This window comes from Embiotoca jacksoni, unplaced genomic scaffold (genome assembly GCF_022577435.1).
Source record: "Embiotoca jacksoni isolate LCO1_2020_lvr unplaced genomic scaffold, fEmbJac1.0.p SCAF_9, whole genome shotgun sequence".
NCBI lineage: Eukaryota > Metazoa > Chordata > Actinopteri > Embiotocidae > Embiotoca > Embiotoca jacksoni.
Genome location: NW_027185447.1, coordinates 4,461,022 through 4,486,182, shown reverse-complemented (window position 1 = coordinate 4,486,182; position 25,161 = coordinate 4,461,022). Strand labels below are relative to the sequence as shown.

Below are 25,161 nucleotides of genomic sequence, written 5' to 3'. Positions count from 1 at the left end.
TTCTCTTTTAGTAACACGCCTTTCTGTCCTCAGGGGGAATTACGTGTTAAAAGCTTGATCTTGTATTTAGTACCATCATCAGCTCAAAAGTTGTCCAGAACTGTTAACAAACAAGCTGCAAAACTAAAGACACGAGAGATTCTCACAAGCATCACTTGCACTTTGTGCTCATTAGCAGATGTCCATAGATATAAACAAGTAATCTTAAAATTTTAAGAGTGTTTTGTATTGTGTGTTTATTTACTCTAAAATGTATTTAAAATAAAAATCTGAGGCCAGGTCAAGAATAATAATGAAAAAGCCTTTAATATCTCATGGCTATTTATCACGGTTAAAAACATGCCTACACGTCTCAGCCGTCATCAGAGTAAGTACAAACGGGTCGTCGTTCTTATACTTTTGTGCGAGTAGTCACATGATCAATATGGACCCGCGGATATGGTTGCAGGTGATGCCTTTGAATGTTCCAGTCATTTCCTGTCGGTGAAGAATGTCAGTGTGATTTAGGCAAACACTACACTGTTGACTATCCAAGCAAGTGTACTAGCAGAAGTTCCCGAATGAGATAAAGCTCTACCGTAGCGTCGTTTAAATTGGACTTATTTTCCCCATAGACGTTTTTCAACACGCCCATTTTGTCACTTGATAGCAGCAAAAGCAAAGATGTATTAATGCTGGTTCTGTTTTGGAGGTTCAACCAGCATGTCTTACCGTCGATGTATGAATGAGAACTGGACGACAAAGACGGTGCCCTACGACTTGAAGGTCTCCCTTCTGCGCTTCTGATTGGGTTACCAATCATCCCTCTTAAATGACATCGTCAACACAAACTTTGAAAAAAAACCCGATATTATCTCTTTAATCTACCGTTTATGTTCGTATGATACCGTTTCAATGGTGTCATCCATCCATTATCTGTACCCGCTCTATCCTGAACAGGGTCACTGGAGCTGATCGCAGCTGACGGGTCGCCAGGCCAACACAGAAAGACGGACGGAAACGGACATACACCCGCATTAACACCGACAGGCAATTTAGAATCACCAATTAACCCGACACGCATGTGATTGGATGTCGGGAGGAAGCCGGAGTACCCGGAGAGAACCCTCGCAGGCATGAGGAGAACACGTAAAGTCCACACAGAAAGGCCCGCGCCCCGACCAAGTTCGAACCAAGCCCCTGCCGGGGCTCGAACCCACAACCTTCTCGCTGAGGCGACCGTGCTAACCACTGCACAGCAACACGACGCTAATTAGTGTAAATTTCATATATATATAAAAAAAAAAGAAGGAGACGTGGTCAAAAGTGAAATTAGGATTTTATTAGTAGACATTTCGCCCATTCATTAATCTACCAAGGTGTCCACGGTATGGATTCGACCCCTTACAGCCCCCCGACCTCAAAATAAAACATCTGATACAATGTCCAAAAAACAACAACAAAAAAGGTTTAAATACTATAAAAATAAATCAATTGCACAAAATAATATCCCATTTTGCGTGTGATTACCTCTGTGCAACGCTTGTACACAAATATACAGAACAACATGGACAACCGTGAAACAGTCCGAGGGAAATAAAATTCAACAGAAGACATGTTTCATTGAAAGAATTGAAACTCAAAGCAACAGAAAACCTACAAGTAGTCAGAGGACGGAGCGTCAGTGGCGTACGAGAGGCTGAATCAGCTCTAAAGAATGGGACCGTTTCATTTGTTTAAAAGCCGCTTTGGACCATTTTAATAGCTAAATGACTCCACAGTCAAAAATAACAAAGACTGCTGAATTCATTTATAGCCAGCGTTTGAGTAGTGTTTGTAGAAGAGCTTTTTAACGACACCAAACTAAATTGGGATTTTCAGCTGGTGAACGTTGTTTAGTTCAAGCCCTGATCAGACACTCTGGTCCTCTAAAACAAACACAAAAAAACCCTGTTCAGATTAATGTTTAAGTAAGCTCCATAAGCAAAAAAAAAAAAAATATCAACAATTCTTTCATAAAACCTCAAACATCATAAATAATACACATTAATAAAACAAGAAAAGAAAAAAAAAGGAGGGGGGGGGGCAGGAAATTGGGAAACCAGGCACTAAGCATTAAAACGGACACAAACAAAAAGTTAAACTGTGACAACAAGTAGTTCAACGGGATGTGATCTTTTTCAGTAATTTAGAATATAACTAAGGCAAAGTCAATATTAAGAGATATATCTGACTATTGAAGCTGAGGAGCTGAAGACGTGTGTGTGTGTGTGTGTGTGTGTGTGCGTGTTACTCAGGGAATGTAAAGCGTCTGTACAATATCAGGTCAAACAGGTGCTGCTCATGTCGAGGTGTGAAAGTTGCATAGACTCGGTTTTACAAATGAAACCCCTAAATGCACTGATGGAAACAAGATTTCAAACAGCAGCGAAACCAAATGCAGGAAAATAAAGATTTTGGAGCATCAAAGAAACTCACAGGAACTGGTGAGGGTTCGACCTCGGCAGGTTCGATTTGTCACGCCGTGTTATTTGAGGGAAAGCAAACTAGAGGAGAATTACAATGCAAACAGGTCTGAAGGTAAAATGAGATCTGGTGGAGATAATCGGCAGATTTGAGGGTTGTAACTTCTGCATTATACATTTATGAAAATCGTTTCCGTTTCTAGGTAGTGCAATGTTTAAGAGCTTTTATTTTGAAAACATAATTTTAGCAAAAAAAACAAAAAAAAACCTAAATCAACACTAATATTTCATAAACTGAAAGTAGCATCTCTCACATCCATCATCCATTCCTGTCTGATCTTCATCTCCTAAGAATGAATGAAAACGTGCTCAGCAGGAATTAAATGATTATTTGATGGAACATGGAACAACATGGAGTCCGAATGTTGTCACTCATCTTTTTGGTGGCGATCTTCACATTATTCGAAAAATGTGGGGAGGACGAAAACTGCCCAAGTCTGTACATGAGGCTCCAAAACACTCGACCTCTACCAGCAGGGGGCGCTCTCACCAGTCCTTCCCCGGTCTACCGAATGTTTGCGCCAACATTCATTCCAGAAATTCAAGCTTTTTTTTTCTTTCTTTTCAGTAAATTGTGAATGCGATGTTTGATGTGCTGATCCATTTTACCACAAGAACAAAAAGGCGATGCTCCAACGAACACGCGGATGAGACGGTGAACCCCACCGGGCACAGACGAGTGTACAGGAATGTGGAGACACACTGAAGACTACAAACGCTGTAGTTTGTGGTCACTTACGTCTCATTTACAGTCTTTTCTCTGATTGTTTTATGTCACTGTGGGCTGCTAGCTTCTCTATTCTTTCGTGTTGGTCTGAAGTTGTTAGAGTGACATTTTGCAGGTGACAGCCAGTGACCCCCTGACCTCCTGACCTCCTGACCCCCTGACCTCCTGACCCCCTGACCTCCTGACCCCCTGACCCTCTGATCCCGAGCCTGAGAGGCCCGTTCACTAATCCATCCATCCGATCTCCCCACAGAGCAGAATATCTACGGCTACGTTACACTACACTGACATGAATAATGTGTTCTTCTTTCCCTCATACTATGATGACAGTGAGATAAATAATAACATAAGGTTCATATTTTCTAATTCTTAGTCACACAGCGAACCCACCCGCAGTTGATCACAGACGGAGGTTGTGTTGAATCTGGCTTTTAAATATCCGTTTTAAAAAGTCAAAACCGCTGAAGAATGACTTCTAACTACGTGGGAGGGAACGTCGTCGTCCAGGATCACATTTACATGCAGAAGCAGGCGCAGAATGTTTGTTTTATCTCACTTGTTACAAAGAAAGAAAAAAAAAAATCGGATTTCTATTTTGTCCCGATTTGTTTTCCGTCAGCAGGCTCGTGTTGTTGGTCAAGGTGACGGCTGACTTAAATCTGAGGGCTCAGCTGCTAAACCCCGACTTCTGTTTGTGAACACAAACGGGCTTCAACATTTGGATCGACCGTGATCTTCAGCCTTGTCGAGATAAGAAAGGATCAAATAAAAATGTTCTGCACTTGTGTGAAGCCTCTTTGAACAACAGTGAACCTCAGCTCGGACTCGGCAGCCAGCACAGAGAGACACTTCTCCAGGCTGATCGTAAACATTCGGTTTCTATGTGGGTCAAAGGTCGGAGGTCTCTACTTTTTCTTTTATGAAGCTGCACAGGCTGAGAATCGAGCGACGGGGTTCGTTTAGACCTGTGCTGCATTCATTCATCTGGTTCCAAGTACAGGGAACATATTTCTTTTCTGATCCCAGGTTTACACATTCTGCTCTGCTGTCGAGGAAACATCTGTTGTTCTTTTAGTGGTTGTGTGTGATTTATTCCCTGCACCTCGACTGGAAGGTTCACAGGAAAGTAAGAGCGGACACTAAATTATTTAGGGACACGCAGGCAGCAGTGCGCTCATGCTTGCATTTGATTTGTCTTGACCAACTGAACTGACAGTAAGTGCGTATAAAGTTGTACCTTAAAGAGTTATATGTTACCGACATTTATTTTGAGTGTCTTTAAAAGTTTTCAAAAGAAAAAAAAAAAGAAAAGAAAAAGAAAGAGCACGCTCGATATCATTCTTCAGTCACAGGAGCTTTCACATCCCCGATATCCTCCGCTGACTTGATGTCCGTCAATCTACCGATGTGATTATTACATCTTAGTTATAACGTCGGCGTTACTCACACTTATTCATTTATGACACGTGTGTGACTGTTTTTAAATTGTCCAGAGGCGTGGCCAGCAGTTCCTCAGAGAACTTGATTGTAAAGTGGTTAAACATTCAGAGTGGACCTGCGAGTCTGTTAACCGTTACCGACTCTCTGCCGCTGGGATGGTCGAAGAAGATGGTTATTGTGCTCTAAACGATGGCGGGGCAGAGAGACGGTAGCTGGCTGTTCTCTGGGGAAATCAGACAAGATGCTTGAAGAAGTTTATGGCTGATGTGAAGGTTGTAGATCGCTTTCATGTGGAAAAAAAAACAACAACAAAAAAAAAAACACCTTTACTGAACCCTGTTGACGCCGAGTGACGAGCGTTTGGCTTCTTTCCGATCTGTGCTGGGCATCGGTCCGTTTAAAGAGGATGAGGATGACGAAGGTGGGAGTAAAGGCGTGTACGCGTGTTCTTATCATTTCTCTCCAGTTCATGACAGGCGGGTCATTGCGGGTTACAGACGAGGAAGAAGAGGAGGAGGATGAAGGCTAGCAGGCTTTCAGTAGATATCAGGCAGGCCTTGGTAGTTCCTATTGAAGTATCCACCGCTGTAGATCCACTCCTGGGAGCCGGTGTACGGGTTGGTGCCCATCTGGAACCACCTACAAGACAAAGACCGATTACAACTCTGCAGAGATTTAACAAGACTTTATATTTCTGTTGGTATTCTTATTTATCAAAAACTTGCAATTGTTTGTTTGTGTTACTTTAGATAGTTATCCTTTAAATTGTGGAATCTCTTTAAATATTTTCTAAAGTCTCCGTTTGATTTTTGAGAGATTTTCTTGCTTAATTTACACCGATTATGAATTTTATTTTATTCATACAGTTATTATTATTATTTTATGTAACACTGTCACAAATTGGGGATGAAACGTATCAAGAAATCCAACAGGAAATGTTGTTGGCATTATTATTTGTTCAAATTTCTTAAAAATATTTTAATATTGACCAAAAAAAAAAGAAGACGACGACGACTTGAAGAAGGAGAGGAGGGAAGAATTGTATCTGGGTTTGCAGAGTTTCACATCAACCCAAAACTGGGAATATTAGTGTTTTATTCTCTTCCCATTTCATCGTCTGTGCATCAGTTTCAACAAATAATCTGCAACGCCACCTGAAAAAAACCCCTCTGGTAGCCCTCTGTAACTTCACCATCAAAAAAGAAATGCTTGTGGGACAAGCCTCTCTCTACAAATACAGGTCAAATAAGTTGACAAATATACATTGGACTGCTTTTTCAAAAGAGCAACGAGAGTAAAAGTGAGTTTCACTGTTCATTTCTTTTTACTGACACTTCAAACCAAAAGTTGTCTCTTTGAAGGAGACCTACCTTTGATCAAAGTTAATAATAAAGTCCAACAGGTTGTTGGTGTTTCTTCACCTCTTATTTAAAAGCTTTCATCGTGCTGGTCAGTAAAAATGTTGTATGTCTAAATGAATTGTCGTAAATGCTGGACGGCACCGATTGTTGGGCTGCATGTGTGATGGTGTGTTTGCTACCTGGTAGACCACTCATCACCACTCTTGGCTCTCTCCTTCCTGGCTGCTCTCTGTTTCACCTCCAGTCTCTCCTTCTCCTTACTGGCTTCATCTGCAGGGGAAGAAAAAAAAAGACAAAAAAAAGTCAACAGATCTGAAATTTGAACTATCTGTGGATCAAGGCAAAGAGACTGTGCTAAAATACAGTTTTTATTTCAGGATATTAAAGTTGTTTTAATCTTCCTTTAAACCTTTAAATGACTCACTTAGTTCACAAAGACACAAACATCCAGCAGGTGGCAGCAATGTCTGATTATTACCTATTAATTGAATCCCATTCAAAATCAATCAAGACATTTTTGCGGGCACATATTTTGATGCGGCATCATAGTGAGGTGTTTTTGTTTTTTTGCCTGTTACTGAGAAAATTTTCTAAATATTAGCTGCAACTTCTGATTGTAGTTACAGTTTAGAAAAGTATTTTGCAGGACACTGCTGGTAAACAACACACTAAATGTTCAGGTAAACAGAGACTCTGATAAGACTTTGAAATCAAATTACCAATGTTGCCAGCCTCCATGGCTCTGATGTCGGGTCTGAAGCGACAGTCGGTGGGGGCCATGATGGCCTCCATGCCCGGCTCCAGCTCGTTCAGGGACATCGCGAAGTTTGTGAAGTTGTACATCTGAGGGAGGGTGAGAAATGGTAAAAAGCCTGCTGAGTGGGTGAGTGGGCGCACGCGCGCGTGTGTGTGTGTGTGTGTGTGTGTGTGTGTGTGTGTGTGTGTGTGTGTGTGTGTGTGTGTGTGTGTGCGTGTATGTGCGCGTGTGTGTGTGTAAATGTCCTCTTAATTCAGCCACACTTAAACTCGAGTATCAACATTATGTTGTGTAAATCCACTGACGACAGCAGCCTATTAACTGCGTGTTTGTCTGACGGACTTCATGTTTGTAGGTTTTCTGGATCTGATGAGTGTTTAATCAGGGCGGCATAATGTCAAGTGGGACTCGCAGGATTTGCACCAGTGTGTGTGCGCGTGTGTGATTTATCTTCATACTGTAGCAGAGTGTGCCGGTCTGGAGTCTATCCTCCACAACAGAGTGCTTCCTGGTACAACAGACACGGTCTCTTGGACTTCGGGCATGTCGTCTGCGTCGTCGTTCTCCGCTCCCTCAAGCTCCTCCTGGAAAGGACACGTCTCGTCGTAACTACTGGTGTATTGAAAAGATGTAAACTAAAATATTTAGGGGCACGTTGCATCTTACATCACTGTGGAAATCCTGTAGCTACATACAGTTACCATCTATAATCACAGTTAGAGCTACATGCGTTTTGCAGCTATTGAAAATAAATGAGACTAAAGCGGAGCGGCTAAAAACCTGAGCACCGATCTACACAAGCCTGTTGGTTTACCTGGATGAGACCACACAGAACGCTGTGGACACCAACAGGCAATCAGGACAGAAGGGAAATAAATGGGACTAACCCCCAAAGTCATTAGAAAGCAGTGATAGAAAACAACTCCATAGCAATCAGAGTGTAATAAAGGCAATAAAATACTGTCTTTATATGTAAAGTTAAGTTCTCACATTTTTATGCTTTTTGTTTTCCCCTTTCTTCTCGGACTTCTTGTGGGCCTCGTAGGACTGAGGGTCCACACTCCACATGCACTCCGTCCACTTCCCGTAGATGACGCAGAGCTTCTTTTTACTGGACACAACAGATGGTAGAAGAAGAAAAAAAAAGAGGAGGAAGAAGAAGTAGAAGAAGGATGGGGGGAAAGAAGGGCAATATGAGGCAACCAGAGGGAGGGGGGAGGAAGGATGAGACAAAAGGTGATGAATTGGGAAAGAGTGTGGTGAAGAAAAATTACAGAAAGGACAAAAGGCAGACCAAAACAAAAAAGAAGAACAAGATTAAGGAACAAAGATGCATAGATAAAGAGAGGGAGGAGAAGAAGAGAAGCACAATGGAGATGAGACAGAAAAGGAACAAGTAAAACGTTTTAGAAATGGAGAAGAGAAAGTAAAAGTAAAATCAGAAGGGAAATTAAGAACAAAATGAGTGCGACAACTTTTGAAAGTTTAAATGCAAAGAAAAACAAGACTCATGCTGCAAGTAACAATATAAAGGTGACTTCTAACCTCTTGTCTTGGATGTATCCCTCCACTTTATGCAGCTCTTTGCCAAACATCCCACAGGGCTTGAAATTCAACACACACTTGTCTCCGGTGCTGCAGGAGAAACAAGGAGAGAAGAAGAACCAGTTAACATCTCCCCACGTTTTTTGTGAATCACATTGAACCGACTGAGAGTTCAATTAAATGATAATTCTTGGATGTGGATTCTTTTTTTGGTTTTAATACAGATTATGCAGTGACGCCATAAAACAAACATGGTGTCTCATTGCAACAGTAAACGGTGTGCGTCGGCTCCACAGCTCCTGCCATAAATCTGTGCAACTGTGTGAACATTACATGAAGCGTGGCACAAATGGAGCTTGCAGCGCTTCCCTGGATAAATAAAGGCTAAAAGGGTGGTTGTTTGCCTGAAACGCTACACAGAGAGTAAACAAGCTGCAGTCACAGAGTAAACGGTGTGGCAGGAGTGCTGAACAGCTCTGTGGGCAACGTATGTCGGCTTTGTTTGAACGCGGGTGTAGTTCAGCTCCTTCTGTGGATTTACATACCTGTGATTGACTATTTCCACCGTGCCATACTGCTCTATCCATAGTTTGCCCAGGATGATGTTGTGTACACAGCAGTAAGGGTTACTCCATGTGTACGCCTCGTTGTACCTGGAGGAGAGGAGCAGAGGAGAAGGCAGAGAGTACGGATGAAGGTAGAGAAAGGGGTAGAATATAAGGGAGGAAAGGAGGAGAAAAAATATGAACTCATTTTGGCTTAAAATGTTTCGATAAAAACAAACAAAAATGTTCAATGACTCACTTGAGCAGTTCTAGTGTGATCGTCCCTTTAGGCTCTGCTTCAACACTCTTGCCCCAATACTTGAGTTTGGGGTAGATGGAGCCGTGGAAGACGAAGTCCCCGGCCAGGCTCTCTGCGTGGAAGGCACTGACTGGAGGATGATGGGATACCTGCTCGGATACCAGCCGGAAAGACTGCTCCTCTCTGTAGAAGGCAGCGGTGAAGAAGAGAGGCCATGAAGTAACACCAACATGAATTAAGACAGGTTGGCTGTCAAAACTAACATGTACGTGTGCGTGCGTGTGCGTGTACCTGGTGAGTTCATAGGTCTCTCCCAGCAGAGGGTTGAAGGGTTTTCCAGTTCTGTCCCATTGAGACGCAACTGCTGACACAGCAAAAGCAGCTACTGCCTGAAGACAAACAATTACAGGTCGAATTAGTGTGTGTGCGCGCGTGTGTTTCCCTGCAACAAGTAGCTTTTATTCATTTAGTGCATGTTCACCTCAGTGAGTATTCAGGCTTTTTTTTTTTTTCTTCTATCCAGCTCAGTTTCATTGTTAGTTTCATTGGTTGCTTTGTATTTTCATTGTTATTTTTTAATTGGATGAATACATTGTGGGTTTGTTTAGTGATTACTGGTTGTTCTAATACTTAGCGAACAAAAAAACGTAGTCTGCAAATACTAAGAATTTATTTGCGGGGGTGTATTTATTTACGATATGAAGTGTACCGAATAGTAAGAGCTAAATTGAATGTTATCAGTAGTTTATATAGAAAAAAAAAAAAAAAAAAAAAAATATATATATATATATATACTTTTCACAAGGAGACACATTATCAAAAAAGACAAATATACAGTAAGTGAACTTGAAAATGAGCGAGATGTGTATTTATCTGAAGTCCCTTCATTGATTTGAGGACATCGCATGCTCAGTGGAGCTGTAGGTGACAGAAAGCCAGCGTGTCCGTGTGCGTCTCTGACCTGCATGCGTTCTATGGAGTCGGACAGCGAGCAGGCTCTGTTGATGAGGTACGTGTGCTCCATGTACTCTGTGATTCTCTGCAGGAAGCTCAGAGGCTCGTTGAACACGATGGGCATCGTGATCTTGGACAGTTCCTGTGAAAAGCAGAACACCGTTGAACGCTGGCGGATAGAATATGTTGAATGCAATCATTTATTAGATGCTGTCAGACTTGATCCCTCTGAATCCAACCAATGCATCAGAAACTGCTTGCCCGCATTATTAAATTTCTAAAATATATTATGAATAATAGTTCTAAAGGTAATTTTATTATACATTATATATTATTATTATTTTATATACAAATCTATAATAAAACCATCATAAGCTTCTCGAAAGCTGTTTTAATAATTTTTTTTTTTTTTTTTTTTTAAAGAAAAAAGAAGTCTGATCAAAATCACACAAATCTCTAAGAGGGAAAACAAATATGTATGGTATGAACGTATTCTACAAGAAGCCATAAAATGATCCCATGAAACACTGAAGTTTCCATCTGAGCGTTGTGTTTGCCGTTGGGTTGTTAAGGCTGTCATTCACTGTGTGTGTTCTTACCAGTCCGATACATTTCTTCAGGATACTCCAGACACTGACCGTGTTTCTGGAAAACATGGGTGAAGGTAAAGACGTCCTGCAAATGAAAAGCAAGAACAAAGTTGTAGGTAAGGGTACCGTCTGGTCTGTCAGGTTTGCTGGTGGAGCAGAAGATATAGAAATGCGACAAGAAGAAAATAAATGCCAAACACAGATAGTCTGATAGCCGAGTGGTAAGAGAGCATAAGAAAACCTGCCCTGAGCAGCACGTCCTCAGTTTGATTCATAGCTGGCCGGACTCCTCTACTCTTCCCCCCCAAAAATTTTTCCTGTCTCTCTATTGCTAATAAAGGCCTTAAATGCCCCAGAAATAATCTTTAAAAAATGAATGCTGAAAAGAGAACTGTTTACAAGAATACAAGAGATTCATGTTTCTCTTTCCTATTTCCACTCTGTATAAACTCCCTGAAATAAATAAAAGTTAATTGTCAGTAAAAGCAAAATACTTTTTTGTATGCATCAACCAAGTCAGTCCTCACTGACAGCGGTAAAAACAGCTCCTCTGTTTTTTTTCTCTTTCATAACCATTTAGAAACATCTAGAAACAAAGATCCTCAAATCTATCAAGATTTTATGACAAAATTCAGACATTTTATTACCGTGTACCCATCTCCTTGTCAAAGCAATGCAACGTTCAGTTATTTACAGACACTGATGTCAGTAAATAACTGAGCGACACGTTTAAAATGTAGTTGTTAATGGATTTTGTAAACAACTGTGATTTTTGATGATTTTTAACCCCATTCATTACAAGCAGTGCTCCAGCCTCGGGAGGAGATTCAAACACTTTCTAAACGAGACATAATACAGCTACAAACCTACAAATAGGCTGCGTCCAGGTAGGAATGTGGTGCAGGAATGCAGCAGTACCTGTGTTTCTTGATGCCGTTCTTCTGCGGTACTGATCCATTGTTCTTCTGACTGCTGCCGTCAAACACTTGGGCATCTTTGAAGCTGGCCTCCGACACCCCCTCGTACGACTCATCCGAATCCAAGCCTGTGGGAGGAAAAAACGAGAACATCATGAAGTCAATCCGCTGTGCAGACATACGGTAAACAGTCATGTGATTAAAAGGGCACAAATGGGTTTCAATGGCCGACTTTGATTTTGGGTTGAATACTAGTGTTTTGTTTGCAACGTTAGATCATCACAGACTTCTGAGAAGTTTGCACACCATTAAAGAACTTCCTGTCTGAAGCCGTTTCCCCAAAATAATTTCTTCACTGACACAGCAGTGCGACACTTTAAAAGCTCCTCTCCATTTTTCTAATTTATAATCACAACTCCAAAGTTTCCAAAATACCCAAGTCTAATTAACTATAAAATGCCAACAAACTGTCATGCGGAGGTACGAAACCACGACAGGTATTCTCGCCACAAAAACCACATAATTGAATTCGGTTATATTTGAATTTGTGTTGTTGTTGATGATCAGTCTTATTTATATTTGTGGTAAACAAACTAACATCAGCAGACCAATGACAGTAAAACGTGTTTGTGTGAATATGTTGCAGCAGCAACGGCAGCCATCCACCTTACATGCTCACACAGTGTGTGAACGCTGCAGGGTGGAGATGGGGAGAACCCGAGGTGGAGTCTTAACAGCAGCTTAAAATAGACCAAACAGTTGATAATCATCAAGCAGGCGTGCTGACTCAGCTGTCAGGATTATGTCAAAGGTGAAAGGTGTGTTTTCTTCAATGTCACAAAAAGGGCTTTGTCGGGTGTTGATGACGGAGAAACATGAGTCAGCAGCATGTGTACTATTTTGGGCAGAAAAAAAAAAGATCTGAAACCAACTTTCACATTTATCAACCTTCAAGTCCAACCAATGAGCACTACTGGCCCAGAAAACTCACTGAACAAACACAAACCCAGCAGGAACACGGTAAGCTACTGAAATTTGGTAAAACAAGAATTGATATCATCATTATTAAATAAAGATCTGCAACTGGTATCAGTAATTATTAGTAAATATTTTCAGACTGAGAATAAGTAATAATAAGAAACATATGTTTGAGCTCCCATCATTTTGTGACACTGGAAAAGTGTCATCCAATCACACAGCCGGAGCCACCAGATCCTCTTTCCAAACCTCCACATATTTATAATATAGACAGCATTTTAAAAATGTCCTCCATGTCTCCGTAGCTGCTATAAAACAACCTAGAAGCAGGCCAATAGCAAAGTTATTCTTCTTGTCCATAACACTGCACACTTTTAAGCACAGTTTACAGATCAATATTCATTTGTGAAAATGTAACCCTACAGCAAAGTATTGATGCATTTTATGAAAGCCGAGTTAGCACCTATTATCTCAAATTTGAAGGCCAATAAAGGAAATAAAACGGACGCAAAGGTCAAGCTGGATGCCACCTGATGCTGATGACTGATGACCCAGTGCATGTGTACAAATGAATAATGCATCCACCCCGCATCTGTCTCCGATTAGTAAGATGATCATAATAATGATACAAAGACAGGCGGAGACACACACATGCTCACACGCACTCTTTTGTTCGTATCTGCCGAGAAACAATTACACGCAAAAGACTTAATACACCATAATGAAGGTACAAATCACTGATTTTTGACAGAGAACAACAAACTGCTTCTCAACCCGTCAGCCCTTCAAACAAGGGCACTCAAGGTGATAAATGTACACAAGAGGCCACACTAATGATTCTACCAGTCAAATGTGTTCCCTCATTTCTTTATATCTCATGATATCCCAGCATTCACTGCAGCTCAACCTGCTGCACAGAAGCTCATTCAACTTCAGGGACTTCACTCGAAAAAAAAAGTTCGTCCCTATACAGTCTGGGGAATTCCCAAAAATCTCAAATTGTGGTTGAACAACTAAACGAAACAAAATCATCTAGAAACACAGTGAAATTTAACTAACTGCTTTTTGTTGTGTCTATTACTCTCTTTTTTTGTGAACAATAATACAAACAACAGAAGCATGAACCACACCGTCTCCAATGTGTTGTTGACGTTACTCATTATTACCATGAGACAGCTGACCTCTGAATTATTGAACTAATCATCAGACTGAGGCAGGTTAGGTTCCAGTGGATGGTATTATGCTTCTATGACGAAGACCAAAACAGACCATCTAATTAGGACGGACAGCCTCTCGTTGCAAAACTGCTAGAAGCCCCCACGTCAAGATATAAATGGAAGGAAACAGGGAGACAAACACCCACCTGTGACGGCGTCGAAGAACTCATCCTCATTGCTCATCTTCTGGAGTGAAAGCTGACCACTCGTTTAGGACAGATGTTCAACTTCTAGCACATGTTCCTTCTGGTGGCGGCCCGCAGATTTCCTCTGGAGGGAGACCAGTCGATCAAGGTCCCTCTGGAGCGTCACCACGGCAACAGTACAATGTTCCTTTCAATATCGAGATGGTGTCCCAAACTCAGGTTCACGCTGACAGGTGGCACCAGGAGATGCCGATCAGGGCCAATCAGCTCTTAGTTCACAATCAGCAAGACGGCGGCTGATTTAATTTCAGGGTTCAGTTTCTTTAGCCGTGTTGACCAACATAAATTAGTGACCTGTAGAGACAAAAAACAAACAAAAAAAGTCTTGAGTTGGAGTTGGAGACATCAACATCATCATCGCCATTGTCATCACCATCGTCGCCGTCATCATCATCATCTGTGTGAAACAGAACAACAGGCTGTCCAATACAGGCCGTGATTTTGAACCTTTGAACCTTCCTAAACAAAACTAAGATTGCGTATGTAGAACAACAGTGCACCTCCACATGCAACAGTTGTAAGATTTCAGATTTCAGCACACAAATACCAGTGGCCATTCCCTGCTATCCAGGCACCCTGTATGAAAATATGTTCAGTCTGTCAGAGCAACAGTCTTGTCTATCATGGCCCAACGAGTGCAAACAGAGAGTTTTCTAGTCCAGTAGTTACATAATCAGGACACCACCGAGCAACAAACCGAACAAATGAGCCTTCAAGAGCGAACATTTAACCCTGTAATGGACTGGCGACCTGTCCAGGGTCCTGTCCACCCCGCAGTCAAAATCAGCTGAGATGGGCTGCAGCCCCCCTCTCCCCTCCCCTCCCCCCCCACACACACACACTTTACGACACTGTTCAGTGTCACAGAACATCATTCATGGAGACATTTTAACGGCTCGTTTCTCTGTACTATAACCCTCATTATACATCATACAAGAAAATCAGGCATGGAACATTTTCATTAAAATGACACAGCCTTCATAGACACTGACTCACTGTTTGTAGCAGTAGCTGACCAGTTGGCTCGACACCATCACAAAGTTTTCACCACCCTAACGCCAAGATACGATATCCAATAAGTTATTTCATCTTCAAGCAGGAGTCAAAGCAGATTTTTCCTCGCCTGATTCGAGCTCGTCCTGACCTTCAGAATGCCGAATAATAAACCTGTAATGTGCAGTTTGTTGTCGCACGAGCCTACTGAACAACTTCCCATTGTTTCCCTTCTCGTCAGAGCTTTCAGACGAACCTCCTTCCTCTCAGCTGTTTTTAAGTGTAGCCTAGGACATTAAATACAGCCACGTAGCATTTGAAAAACAATTCATGGAACAACTATTTATTCAACAACATCACTGAACATCCTCTGCTATTCCATTCAAAATGGTTAAATCAAGCTGCTCTGATGTGTGATACAGAAAGTTAGTCTCACTGCACATACTTACTGTTAATCTTTACATACCTGCAGTGCAATTAACTCCCAAAAGATGAATCTGATTTCATAAAGCTGTTTGATTCTGAGGGTGAAATGCTGAATGTAAACAGAAAACTGTTTTTTTTTCTCTCCTTCCTTTCCGCTATCTGTCTTTTTCGACACAAACAATGGGTTCTACCTTTGCCAGAGTAGCTGTAGTTAACGCCCTCAGCACACAAATGAACTTCGGCCTCAATCGATAAGGAGGACAGAATAGATGACAAGCTGGTATTCAACTGTTCTAAAAAGCAAATTTAATGTCCAACCCCTCACGTTTCTGTTACAGTAGATTTGGCTCCTGTGGAATCTATGAAAAAATTACATTTCTTATTACGTTACAAGCATTTACACAAACCTATTCCATTTAAAAAGGGAATCGAGTCCTTATCAGCAGATGATATCAAGCCAAGAGATCGACACGACAAGGCTGGATACTTCCTGTGGCCTCACAATCACACAAACTAGGAAACTCCCTATAATATAAAATGTGACTATTGGACTTGTGTTACCTGTGTGAGTCAACACATTGCCACACAGCTGAAAACCAAGCGCAAGTTATGCCTTCCTGTACATCTTTGAATCGAGCTAAGAAGGCTGAAAGACAGATTTGCATGAGTTATTACAAGTTCACCATTTTGCTTATCGCTTAGTCCACATGACCGATAATATCCATTCAGACCAAGAACAATAACGCAGCTACCTTGTCATTTTTTAGATTTAAGACAGGCAGCATGAATATCTACTCTGCGGCTCACTAAGAGGGTAACGACTGTGAGGCTGGAAAAACCACACAGTGAGCGGCGTTATGGTGACCGAGACCGTCATCAATAAAGTATTTGATGCAAAAACTGACATTGTTCTGTTAAACAGACGACACAAAACTGTGGGCTTGCAGGTCCTGCAGTAATGTATTTTACCAGGACACATTACAGTTAATTATACATCTACTGTTAAAAGGTCAGGTCCCCTATGTCCTCTAAATTAGAGATGCATTAATACTATAAATCATTAATCTGGCTATAATTTATCCAACGTTTTATGGTATGGCAGTCTGCCTCCGTTGTAAAATATTATTTATTAGTAACAATTCCTCGAACAGGGAACCCCTCAGTAACCACCTTACATTGATCTGACTGTATTAAAGCCAATTTAAACGCAATCCCATAACATATTGCTTCCAGTTAGGAGACAAAATCAAGTTTCAGAGCCAGAAGACAACTCCTATTTTGTATTACGCAACAGGAGGTATCACGTTGCCAGCAATTTACAAAGTGCCTGCAGTCAGGACAACACTGAATTACCACATCATAGATGACGCTCCGTTCCCAACCAATTAAGAGCAGACATACTTAAAACATCATTGTGAAAAAGAGCTCACAGAAACTATTCAGATCATAAGAACATTACTTTTGATTATGAGGCAACACTTGAGGAAAAGTACAACAACCACCGGTTGAACTACTACCCTCAGGCTGCAGTCAGCCTTTCTGAGATCTTTAACAGTCTCTGCTCCTTAAAGCTTTGAAGCACAGTTCAGGAGGCACATTCGGCATTAAGACCTCAATGATTAGGTTTGTATGCTTGAATAGAAACGGGACCTGAGAATGAGTGCAATAACTGGGAATCAATCTGGACGAAACAGTTCATCTCAATTACTCTAATGAATGAATGAATTCCCTTTTGTATCCCATAACTCTGCAGATGAATTGAATAGATTCACACACCCACAGACACAGAGAGGGAGCGAGAGAGCTCTCCGATTGGCTGCAACAGGCTCTCAGAGCATATCACTCGCTCTGTCCTAGACGCCTGTGAGCTGTTGCATAACCATGACAGACATGGCACCATACACACACGTCAACCACACTCTCCCATACTTGGACAATAGCCTTTCACAAATAACCCCAACCTGAGGCGGCCTTAGTCTATTAAGTAGACAAAAGACAGAGAAACACAAGTATCTGACAGTAGAGAAAAGGTTTTGGGGTTAAGGCAGCCTCACCTCGATAATATCAACTTTCCTTTTATCTGTGGTTGTACTGCACACAATTCGTTGACCACAAAAATCACAGACTACATCATGGACTCGTTAATTCAATTCATCCACTTTTGGTCTGACCTATTTTTTTCCTTTGTAAATATTAAGAGCAAATCAAATAACATGCTTCATCACTTAGAATAGTTGTTAAATAACTTCTTCTTTTTTTTGCCTAAAATGAAAGCCAGATTCTCATAAAGATGTCGCTACAAACGAGGCCGCTTCTCCGATACAAAGTCAGCATGAGGATTGATCCACATTTGTTCCACGCAAGTGTTGTTAAAGTTAGAAGTAATAGACCCGGTACCAAAGCTTCAGTTCAGAACAACACAAAATATCATCAATCGTCCATCTTTAATTACATCATTTGTTAATTATCATTATGATAATACAATACGATTTTCAAACAAAAGTTCAAATTTTTAAAGAAAATGTGTTTCATACAAGAAACCTTTGAAAAGACTTTTAACAGCTGATAATGATCAAACAGAAAAAAAACAAAAAAAAGAAAAAAAAACATTTATGTAAATGCCACAATACAAGACATAAGTGCAGTTTTAAATAAGTGCTGCTTTTCTTTGCCAATTATTTAAAACCTTTAAGACAAACCTACCGATGGATGGGACTGTTCCCTTCAAAAGCCTAGTCACTTCTGTCTCTGCGGTCCTCCGAGGGCTGACAAAAACATCCGAAGCCACAGGGACAAGGAGAGAAAGGGACTGAGATGGACGGACGGAGAGACGAGGAGAAAGACATTAAGAAATGAGAGCTGCTGCCGTGCCAGACGAAGTGCTGCACTGACTGACACACACACACACACACACACACACACACACACACACACACACACACACACACACCTCTATCTTCCTCTTTACACACACACACTTAACCTCGATGGGTGGTGACACACCTCCACAGCCTGTGAAACAGATACCATGAAACTATTTCACACACTAACACGCACACAATAAGATGAACACTGAGAGGAGAAACTGTGAAACGGACCACAGCACCATTTAATATCACCAACAAAAAGACGATTTAGTTTGTCCCGCTGGTCTGAGAGGCGGCGGCAGGATGCGGACGCAGTGGGAAGGAGAAGCACAGGCAGGCCGCTGTGTGAAGAGGGAGTTGGACACGGGGCAGCGTTTTGCTGTGGGTGCTGTAAAGATATAGTGGACCAGGAGTTGACTTTTGAGGACAGAGTTGTTATAGAGGTGTGAGTGTTACGGGGGTTGTTTGCTCTGTCGACACAGTTCTAGATAAACTAAAGCCAAAACAGTGTCCCACAGAAGTGGTGCCTCGTCCTTCAAGCACCTCTCTATCTGGGAAGTAGTGCAACACCGGAAGACAGCTTCTGCAATCAACTGTACAGAAATAAATCACAAACAGTTCATGAATTTAGCTCAGACGTTGCTGGATGATGTTTTTGCCACTTTATTCTTATTGTTTCTGACACAGGGCTGGATACCGAAAGACTGTTCGGTAATTATCTTGAGCTCCTACGTCACATCAACACTGCTGCAGCTTTTCGTACATCAGTTGGTGTTAGACTGGCTGTCTTAGGCCAAGAGTTATCAAATAAGTGAGTCGAGCTGGTCTGTACAATGGTCCTTTTATTGTCAGAAAAAACCTGGTGTAGGAAAAACAACTAATCAATCAAATTACAAAAACAGTACCAGGAAATACTGAAAAAGAAAACCAAGATTTTAAGTGATTTTGTGTATTACAGCCCAGAAAAACTGCTTGACAATGTGGGAAAAAAATGTCTGAAAAGCAGGAAACAACTAGTCCAAAATGTAACAAAGCAATATTTAAATAAAGCTGCTCTATCGCACTGCTCCTTGAGAACATAACTTCCTATGTATCATGTGTAATGGGACACACCAGAGCTGCCCGAGGGTCAGGAAATGGAAGTACATATCACAAGACCAACGGAGGGTTTATAGGGTCAATAGCCTACAAACGACTTTTTATGAGAGTACGACCACAAGTATGAAATCGAATTCGGTCGACTTCAATCACAAGACTAACCTTGTCGAGTGCATCCACTGACTGGAGCGATTTAGAAGGAGGAACAACATCTATCCTGGTCTGCAGAGGGAGGACTTGCATTGCTTGCCCACATTACCGACTGCTCAGCAGAATGAAAATAAAAAATGTGGGACAGCAATATACTGCAGCTCATCAGCTTAAATCACACACTGGTGCAGCTGAAATAATGAGAATAAAGCTGTGAGAGGAAACTTCAGAGAGAAATAATGGAGAAAACAAAACATTTTCATCCCCTCTCTCTGTAAAACAAGAAGACGATAAGAGATCAGACTCATGCTGCCTTGAGAAGGCATCAGTCATTTGGCCTCGTGTGAGCACATCAACAGAGGCAGTGAACCACACAGGAGATAAACACTCTCCCACCCAAACACACAACATTGGTATTAACATGGCTGCTATTTAGCTGGTATTCCTAACCAGAGCACCTTAAAACTCAAAGAAATAGAAGGTTAGAAATATATATATTCAAAGATTTGAGTCACTGTACCCTGACAACAGACTGAGCCCTCCTTATGCAGGGCTCCCATTCAAATGATCTGACTTTCACTGACCTAAAGGATGACATTTCATGACTTTAATGACCATAAATGTTCAAGCTCACAGGCGTTTTCGGTATAAAACTTTTCACTGCTTAAACCTACTTTGCAATTATGATCACACAACTAGGCCTCAGCACCTTTACAAGAAACTTGAAGCATGCTGACTTCCTACTGTTGGCGTGGCTACGCAGGGCTATCTCTCCCATATTTGACAGATCGGTAGTATTTTTGCAAACTTTACATTTCGCTTTTCTGTCGTCGAATTTTATCACCTAGTCGTTGAAGTCATGATTTGATAGCCGAAGCTCCTGAAATCTACATTTTGCTGGCATGTTTGCCTTCTTAAGCAGGTACAAGAAAAGGCATATATTTACTGGAGTGCTTCCCACATGTTGATGGACTGACAGGATAAAACCAAATATGAAATACGGAAACACCTGAAATAACGCGCAAAAACAAACAAACAAACAAACAAACAAAAACGGACTACATAGAAAACATTATGTTATGATAAATGGCAAGTAAAATGTAAACATGCAAAGGAAATTCCTATATTCCATGAAATTCCCTGACCAGTGGGAACCCTGCTTATGTGTTTATTAATACATTACACTTAAGCTTGAGTTAGCAAATAGCCTATTAGCCAGGAAACACAAGTTGATATAAACGCTCACACAAACATCGTTCCACCAGTTGAACAAGCAGCAGTAGGATGATGAGAAACACGGAAAGTGTGAAGCCCCTGGGAACAAAACACTACCTCACTGAGCAGGATGCTGAGCACACAGTTTCACACACACAAATTGGCATTCAACCTTAGTATGACTCAGCACGTTCCAGCAATACCTGCAGCGCGAGTTCACTTTCACGATACAAAGCCTGCTCAGCATCTTGCCTCGAAACCTCTTTAATGCGTCCACCCTTTAAAATAAACACAGCGACACTCCTAATTGACTTCATATAAAACACACGCACAAATGCAGGTTTTGTGATCAGCATTGTTCACAACTGCGCGGGTATGTGGCTGGTTCGGCCGGGAAAATCTGGTTTACCTGGTTATTTATGCCTTCGCGACAGCCGTGACCAGAGACATTATGTTTTCAGGATGTCCGTACATAAACCCATACAACTCTTTTGCATACAACATCTTAGACATGCCCAGATGGAATTTCTTCAAAAGTTGCCCCAAATGTCCACTTGGACTCAAAGATGAAAAAATACTTTGTCTAGTAAAGTTGTCTGGTGTCACTAAAAAGGAAAACATCACTGACTTCAGATTTTTGAGCTTGCCGTCACCATCAGTGTACAAGGATATGAAACATCATTTGTTTGCTGCAGCAACAACTGTGGCACAACTACATCGTTTTCACCCATATCTAAATCAAAGGCTAATTATAAAAAAATACACCTAAAGAGAGGGTGGGGAATTACACTATAGCCATTTTATGTAAATGTTATAGTTTCATGTACTGAACACCAGCAAAACAACACACATGCCAAATCAAAATGTTTTAAAGTTACCAAAGTACTGCTGTGGATAACCTAAAATGAAGTTCTCATAGAAATAGAGCTAATACGGTGCTGACAAAGCACAGAAGCTAAGAAATACTTGCAGGAAAACAGTAATAGCTCAATATTGAATTACTTATTACAACAATATTGGTCAATCATGACAGTATTCTGACATAATTGTGCATCAGCAGCAGCCTTCTTCTTATAGTTGTATTCCCTATGACTATGAGCCAATCAAAGCAGAGCAAAGCAATACAATAGGGGTGTATAAGAGAGGCTCCTGATTGGCTCCCTTGCTCAGTCATAAATTATACACTCTGTATTGTTTCTCTGTTGCCTAGATGGTTGCCTAGAGTAGCATTAGCTCAAACGTTGGCTTATCCCCATGGGGCAACACACTGTAGATATAAGACACACAAAAAGAAAGATCAATCGTGTGTTTGCAAAAGTGAGTGTAAACCTTTAAGCATCGTTATATTAAATGCTTCACGCAGTACCTGATGGAACAGCATGGACAAAATAAAGATAAAAACCGAACGAGTAGCAAAACACACTTAAATTAAAAAGGTACTGCAATTAGTTTCCCACATTGACTGCACCTCACAGCCCTTTTTATATTTCATGTCTAGCTGTAAATGGTAGATGAGCCGAAAAGTAAATGTCAGCTTAAAATAATAAAACTCTACTGACAAGTAGTTCATGTGACTGCTGCTTTGGTGTTCATTGGTCCTACTGCTACGACATTCCTCTCAACAGTGTTGAAACCCGGCCTTTAGGACGTGCCTCGCAACATCTCCTTTCTCCATTTCCTTAACTCGAACCACAGAGATCTCAAAAACACCATTACACATCGGAAATATCCCTTAAGGTGTTCATAAAATAAACGCTTAACTAGGCAACCTTGAAATCGACAAACACAACGTCACATCTTTACGTAACCGCCTCACTGCTGTTCTGTTGGGAGGAAGGCAGCTCACTGGTACAGAGCAGCGCATCCCTTTCAAATGGAGACCATCGCCATAGCAACTAACTACGGGGGTAATTAAGGCACCTTAGGGAGGGAGACACATGACGAAATGACAGCGACTGTAACACCAGAGAGAGAGAGACATAGGTCTGGTGTCTCATTATGTAACAATAAAGTCAGCAGGTGTCTGTCTCTTGGACCCTGTACTGTATTTCAAGCATAGCATTTTTTTTTTTTTTTTTTTTTTTTTTTTTTAAAGTTAGGTGTACTTCATCAAGGACGGGAAAAACCTTAAATGTTATTGAAATAAAAATTGTATATTTACCATGAAATAGTTGCAATTATGGAATAAATTATTGAGGATTTTTATGAATACTATATAGGTGAACAATTAACCTTTTTTTTTTTTTTTAAATTAATCACTATTTTTAATCAATAACTAATTAAGCTTTACCTTTCACAATAATCACCAACAAATCACAAAAACAACAAAATGTTTCACATTCAAAACATGTTTTACGTAAACTGTCATCAAGACGGTTTCCGTTAATCTACTGCCGATAAAACAATTTGAGTTGATTCTTACACTTGTTAAATGTGAATATTTTCTGGTTCCTTCAGTCCTCCTGGAGGACAAACTGAACATCTTGTTTATAGACTGGTTGTGGAGGACAAAGCAAAACACTTTAGGCAGCAGCTCGGGGCTTTGGACATTTTAAAAGTCAAAACAACTAATCAGTTGACTTTGAAAATAATCGACAGCCTAATCTAAAATTAAAAAAACAACAACAATCATTTGCAACCAATGTCCTAATAACGTTTACCCGATTATGTGGATCAATAACTCAGTTTCAGTTCCTTATGTACACAAAAATGTGTCTGCATTGTTTTTTGGGTTAAATAACGCAAAGTTCGCAACTGGTGGTCAAAACCCGTCCAGAGGATGAGCAGAGTTACTGTCTGTCTCTGAGGGATGTGTCCAGTGTCCCCCCTGGACACAACACACTGCTGTGTCACAGCAGACAGTAGGTCAACGACCTGCAGTACACCAGCCCTCCAAGACAATGCGCCGCTTCGTGTCTGCAGTCAGACGGTGAGGGACTGAGGGACAGACGGACAGGGGGACATTCATTGAACGTGGAGAACATCTCAGCTGTGCTCGGGACAGCTGCGCACACTCTCGCAATTTACGTAGTTTTCCAAATGAAAACGTCACTAAACCCAACGACGACGTCAAACGAGAGCCGTGATTTTTTTGTTTTGTATAAATGGGTGTACTCGTCCTCACCAACACACCCGTCAAAGCCGACAGGAGGTCCGGGAGATTGTTTTTTTTTTTTTGACAGCTAGCATTAACGTTAGCGGGCGGGCTACTTTAAAAAAAAAAAAAAAGGTTGCTGACTCGCACAGTTACCTGCTTTGAACACGAAAAGGCGCAGCAAAATGTGCACAACTGAAAACGAAACAAAAGACCATAGAAAGGGCACTGAAATGTCTGCCGTCTTACCTCGGCGGTGTGTGCAGGCTCACTGTTGTGGCCGGAGAGGTAAGCAGGAATTTAGTGTTTAGGCTTGACACAGAAGCGGAAGTCGCTGGCAGTGTGGGGCGTCGTTAGATGAATGATGGACGTGGTCCGCAGCCAATCAGATGCAACACATGCAGAGCGCTTAACCAATTAAAAAATACAAACTCGATGGCTGGGAAAAAAAACTGTTGTTATTATTTTTAAATTGCAACTTTGTTCCGATTTTTTAATAGTTTCCATTACAGAGTCAAAAAAAAAAATAGATTTGTTACCAATATTTGGTTAAAAAAAACAACGTTGTGTTTCATAGGATATAGCCTATAAAGTCTGGATTCTTGCCACACAACACATATCTTTTAAGGATAATAATTATTTAACACATTTGTTGGGTCAACATTGATTGTGTAACATAAGTGGTAACTAAACCCCACACCTTGGAAGTTTCATATTTCAGACATACCCTCAATATCTCTTAAGACGATCAACTGAATTTGATGATGACTGGAATTTATATCTCACAATGTCTTTTTTGGATATTTCATGTCATCAGCTCAATGACAGTGTGGATGATGATTATTGTGGGGGGAAAAAACAGTGACACTTGAGTTATTGCTTGAAATGATGTAGGACAGCATTTCTGTGAGAGGATTTAACATTTTGCAATTTTATGGTGCTATTTCTGAAAAGGAAAAACTTGAGGTGGATCATGAATTTGCTCTTTAAAAAGCAAATAATTTACTTACTTCGGGTTGAAAGCTATTATGAGATTAAGCCTTCGGATAGCTGGTGTTCATTTCAAGCCCTGTTTATGAGATGAGATGATCAACTCAGTCAGAGTGTGTTATCTCTCTCATCAATAATGGAGCTTGTCAGTTACTGATATGTTTCATACAGCTGGCAGCCTGCAGAACACAGGTATGAGAAAGAATTAGGCACATGGTGTACAGTACATTGAGAGTATCTCCAGTACGCCCGCAGACTGGATTTTCAATGAAAGTTTGATTGTATTTGTTTGTATAATAAAGCTTTTCCAATTGTTCTCTAAACATTT

The 25,161-nt window shown here is 41.0% G+C and overlaps 1 protein-coding gene across 2 annotated transcripts; it reads right to left on the bottom strand.

Moving 5' to 3' along the window:
* Nucleotides 1-1,299: 1,299 nt before the first annotated feature.
* On the bottom strand, nt 1,300-24,172 carry LOC138193093 (oxysterol-binding protein-related protein 2-like). Of its 2 annotated transcripts, none has more exons than XM_069140898.1 (14): nt 24,093-24,172; nt 13,941-14,294; nt 11,601-11,727; nt 10,692-10,767; nt 10,100-10,234; nt 9,430-9,527; nt 9,139-9,321; nt 8,880-8,987; nt 8,335-8,424; nt 7,780-7,900; nt 7,248-7,373; nt 6,752-6,875; nt 6,212-6,302; nt 1,300-5,310 (listed from the first exon to the last, which is right to left on the bottom strand). In XM_069140898.1, the coding sequence occupies exons 2-14, from the start codon at nt 13,975-13,977 to the stop codon at nt 5,208-5,210; spliced, it is 1,419 nt and encodes a 472-aa protein (XP_068996999.1). In that variant the 5' UTR covers nt 13,978-14,294; nt 24,093-24,172; the 3' UTR covers nt 1,300-5,207. The 2 variants fall into 2 exon arrangements, with proteins under 2 accessions (XP_068996999.1, XP_068997000.1); XM_069140899.1 differs by lacking the exon at nt 24,093-24,172 and adding an exon at nt 18,123-18,357.
* Nucleotides 24,173-25,161: the final 989 nt, after the last annotated feature.

What these genes read in the sequence shown, in the direction of transcription:
- LOC138193093 (XM_069140898.1), bottom strand. Translation starts at nt 13,977, where the DNA reads ATGAGCAATGAGGATGAGTTCTTCGACGCCGTCACAG. An exon ending in ACTCCATAGAACGCATGCAG is followed by an intron (nt 9,528 to 10,099) that starts GTCAGAGACGCA and finishes GTTTGTCTTCAG; the next exon opens with GCAGTAGCTGCTTTTGCTGT. An exon ending in AAAACAAAAAGCATAAAAAT is followed by an intron (nt 7,374 to 7,779) that starts GTGAGAACTTAA and finishes TGTCCTTTCCAG; the next exon opens with GAGGAGCTTGAGGGAGCGGA.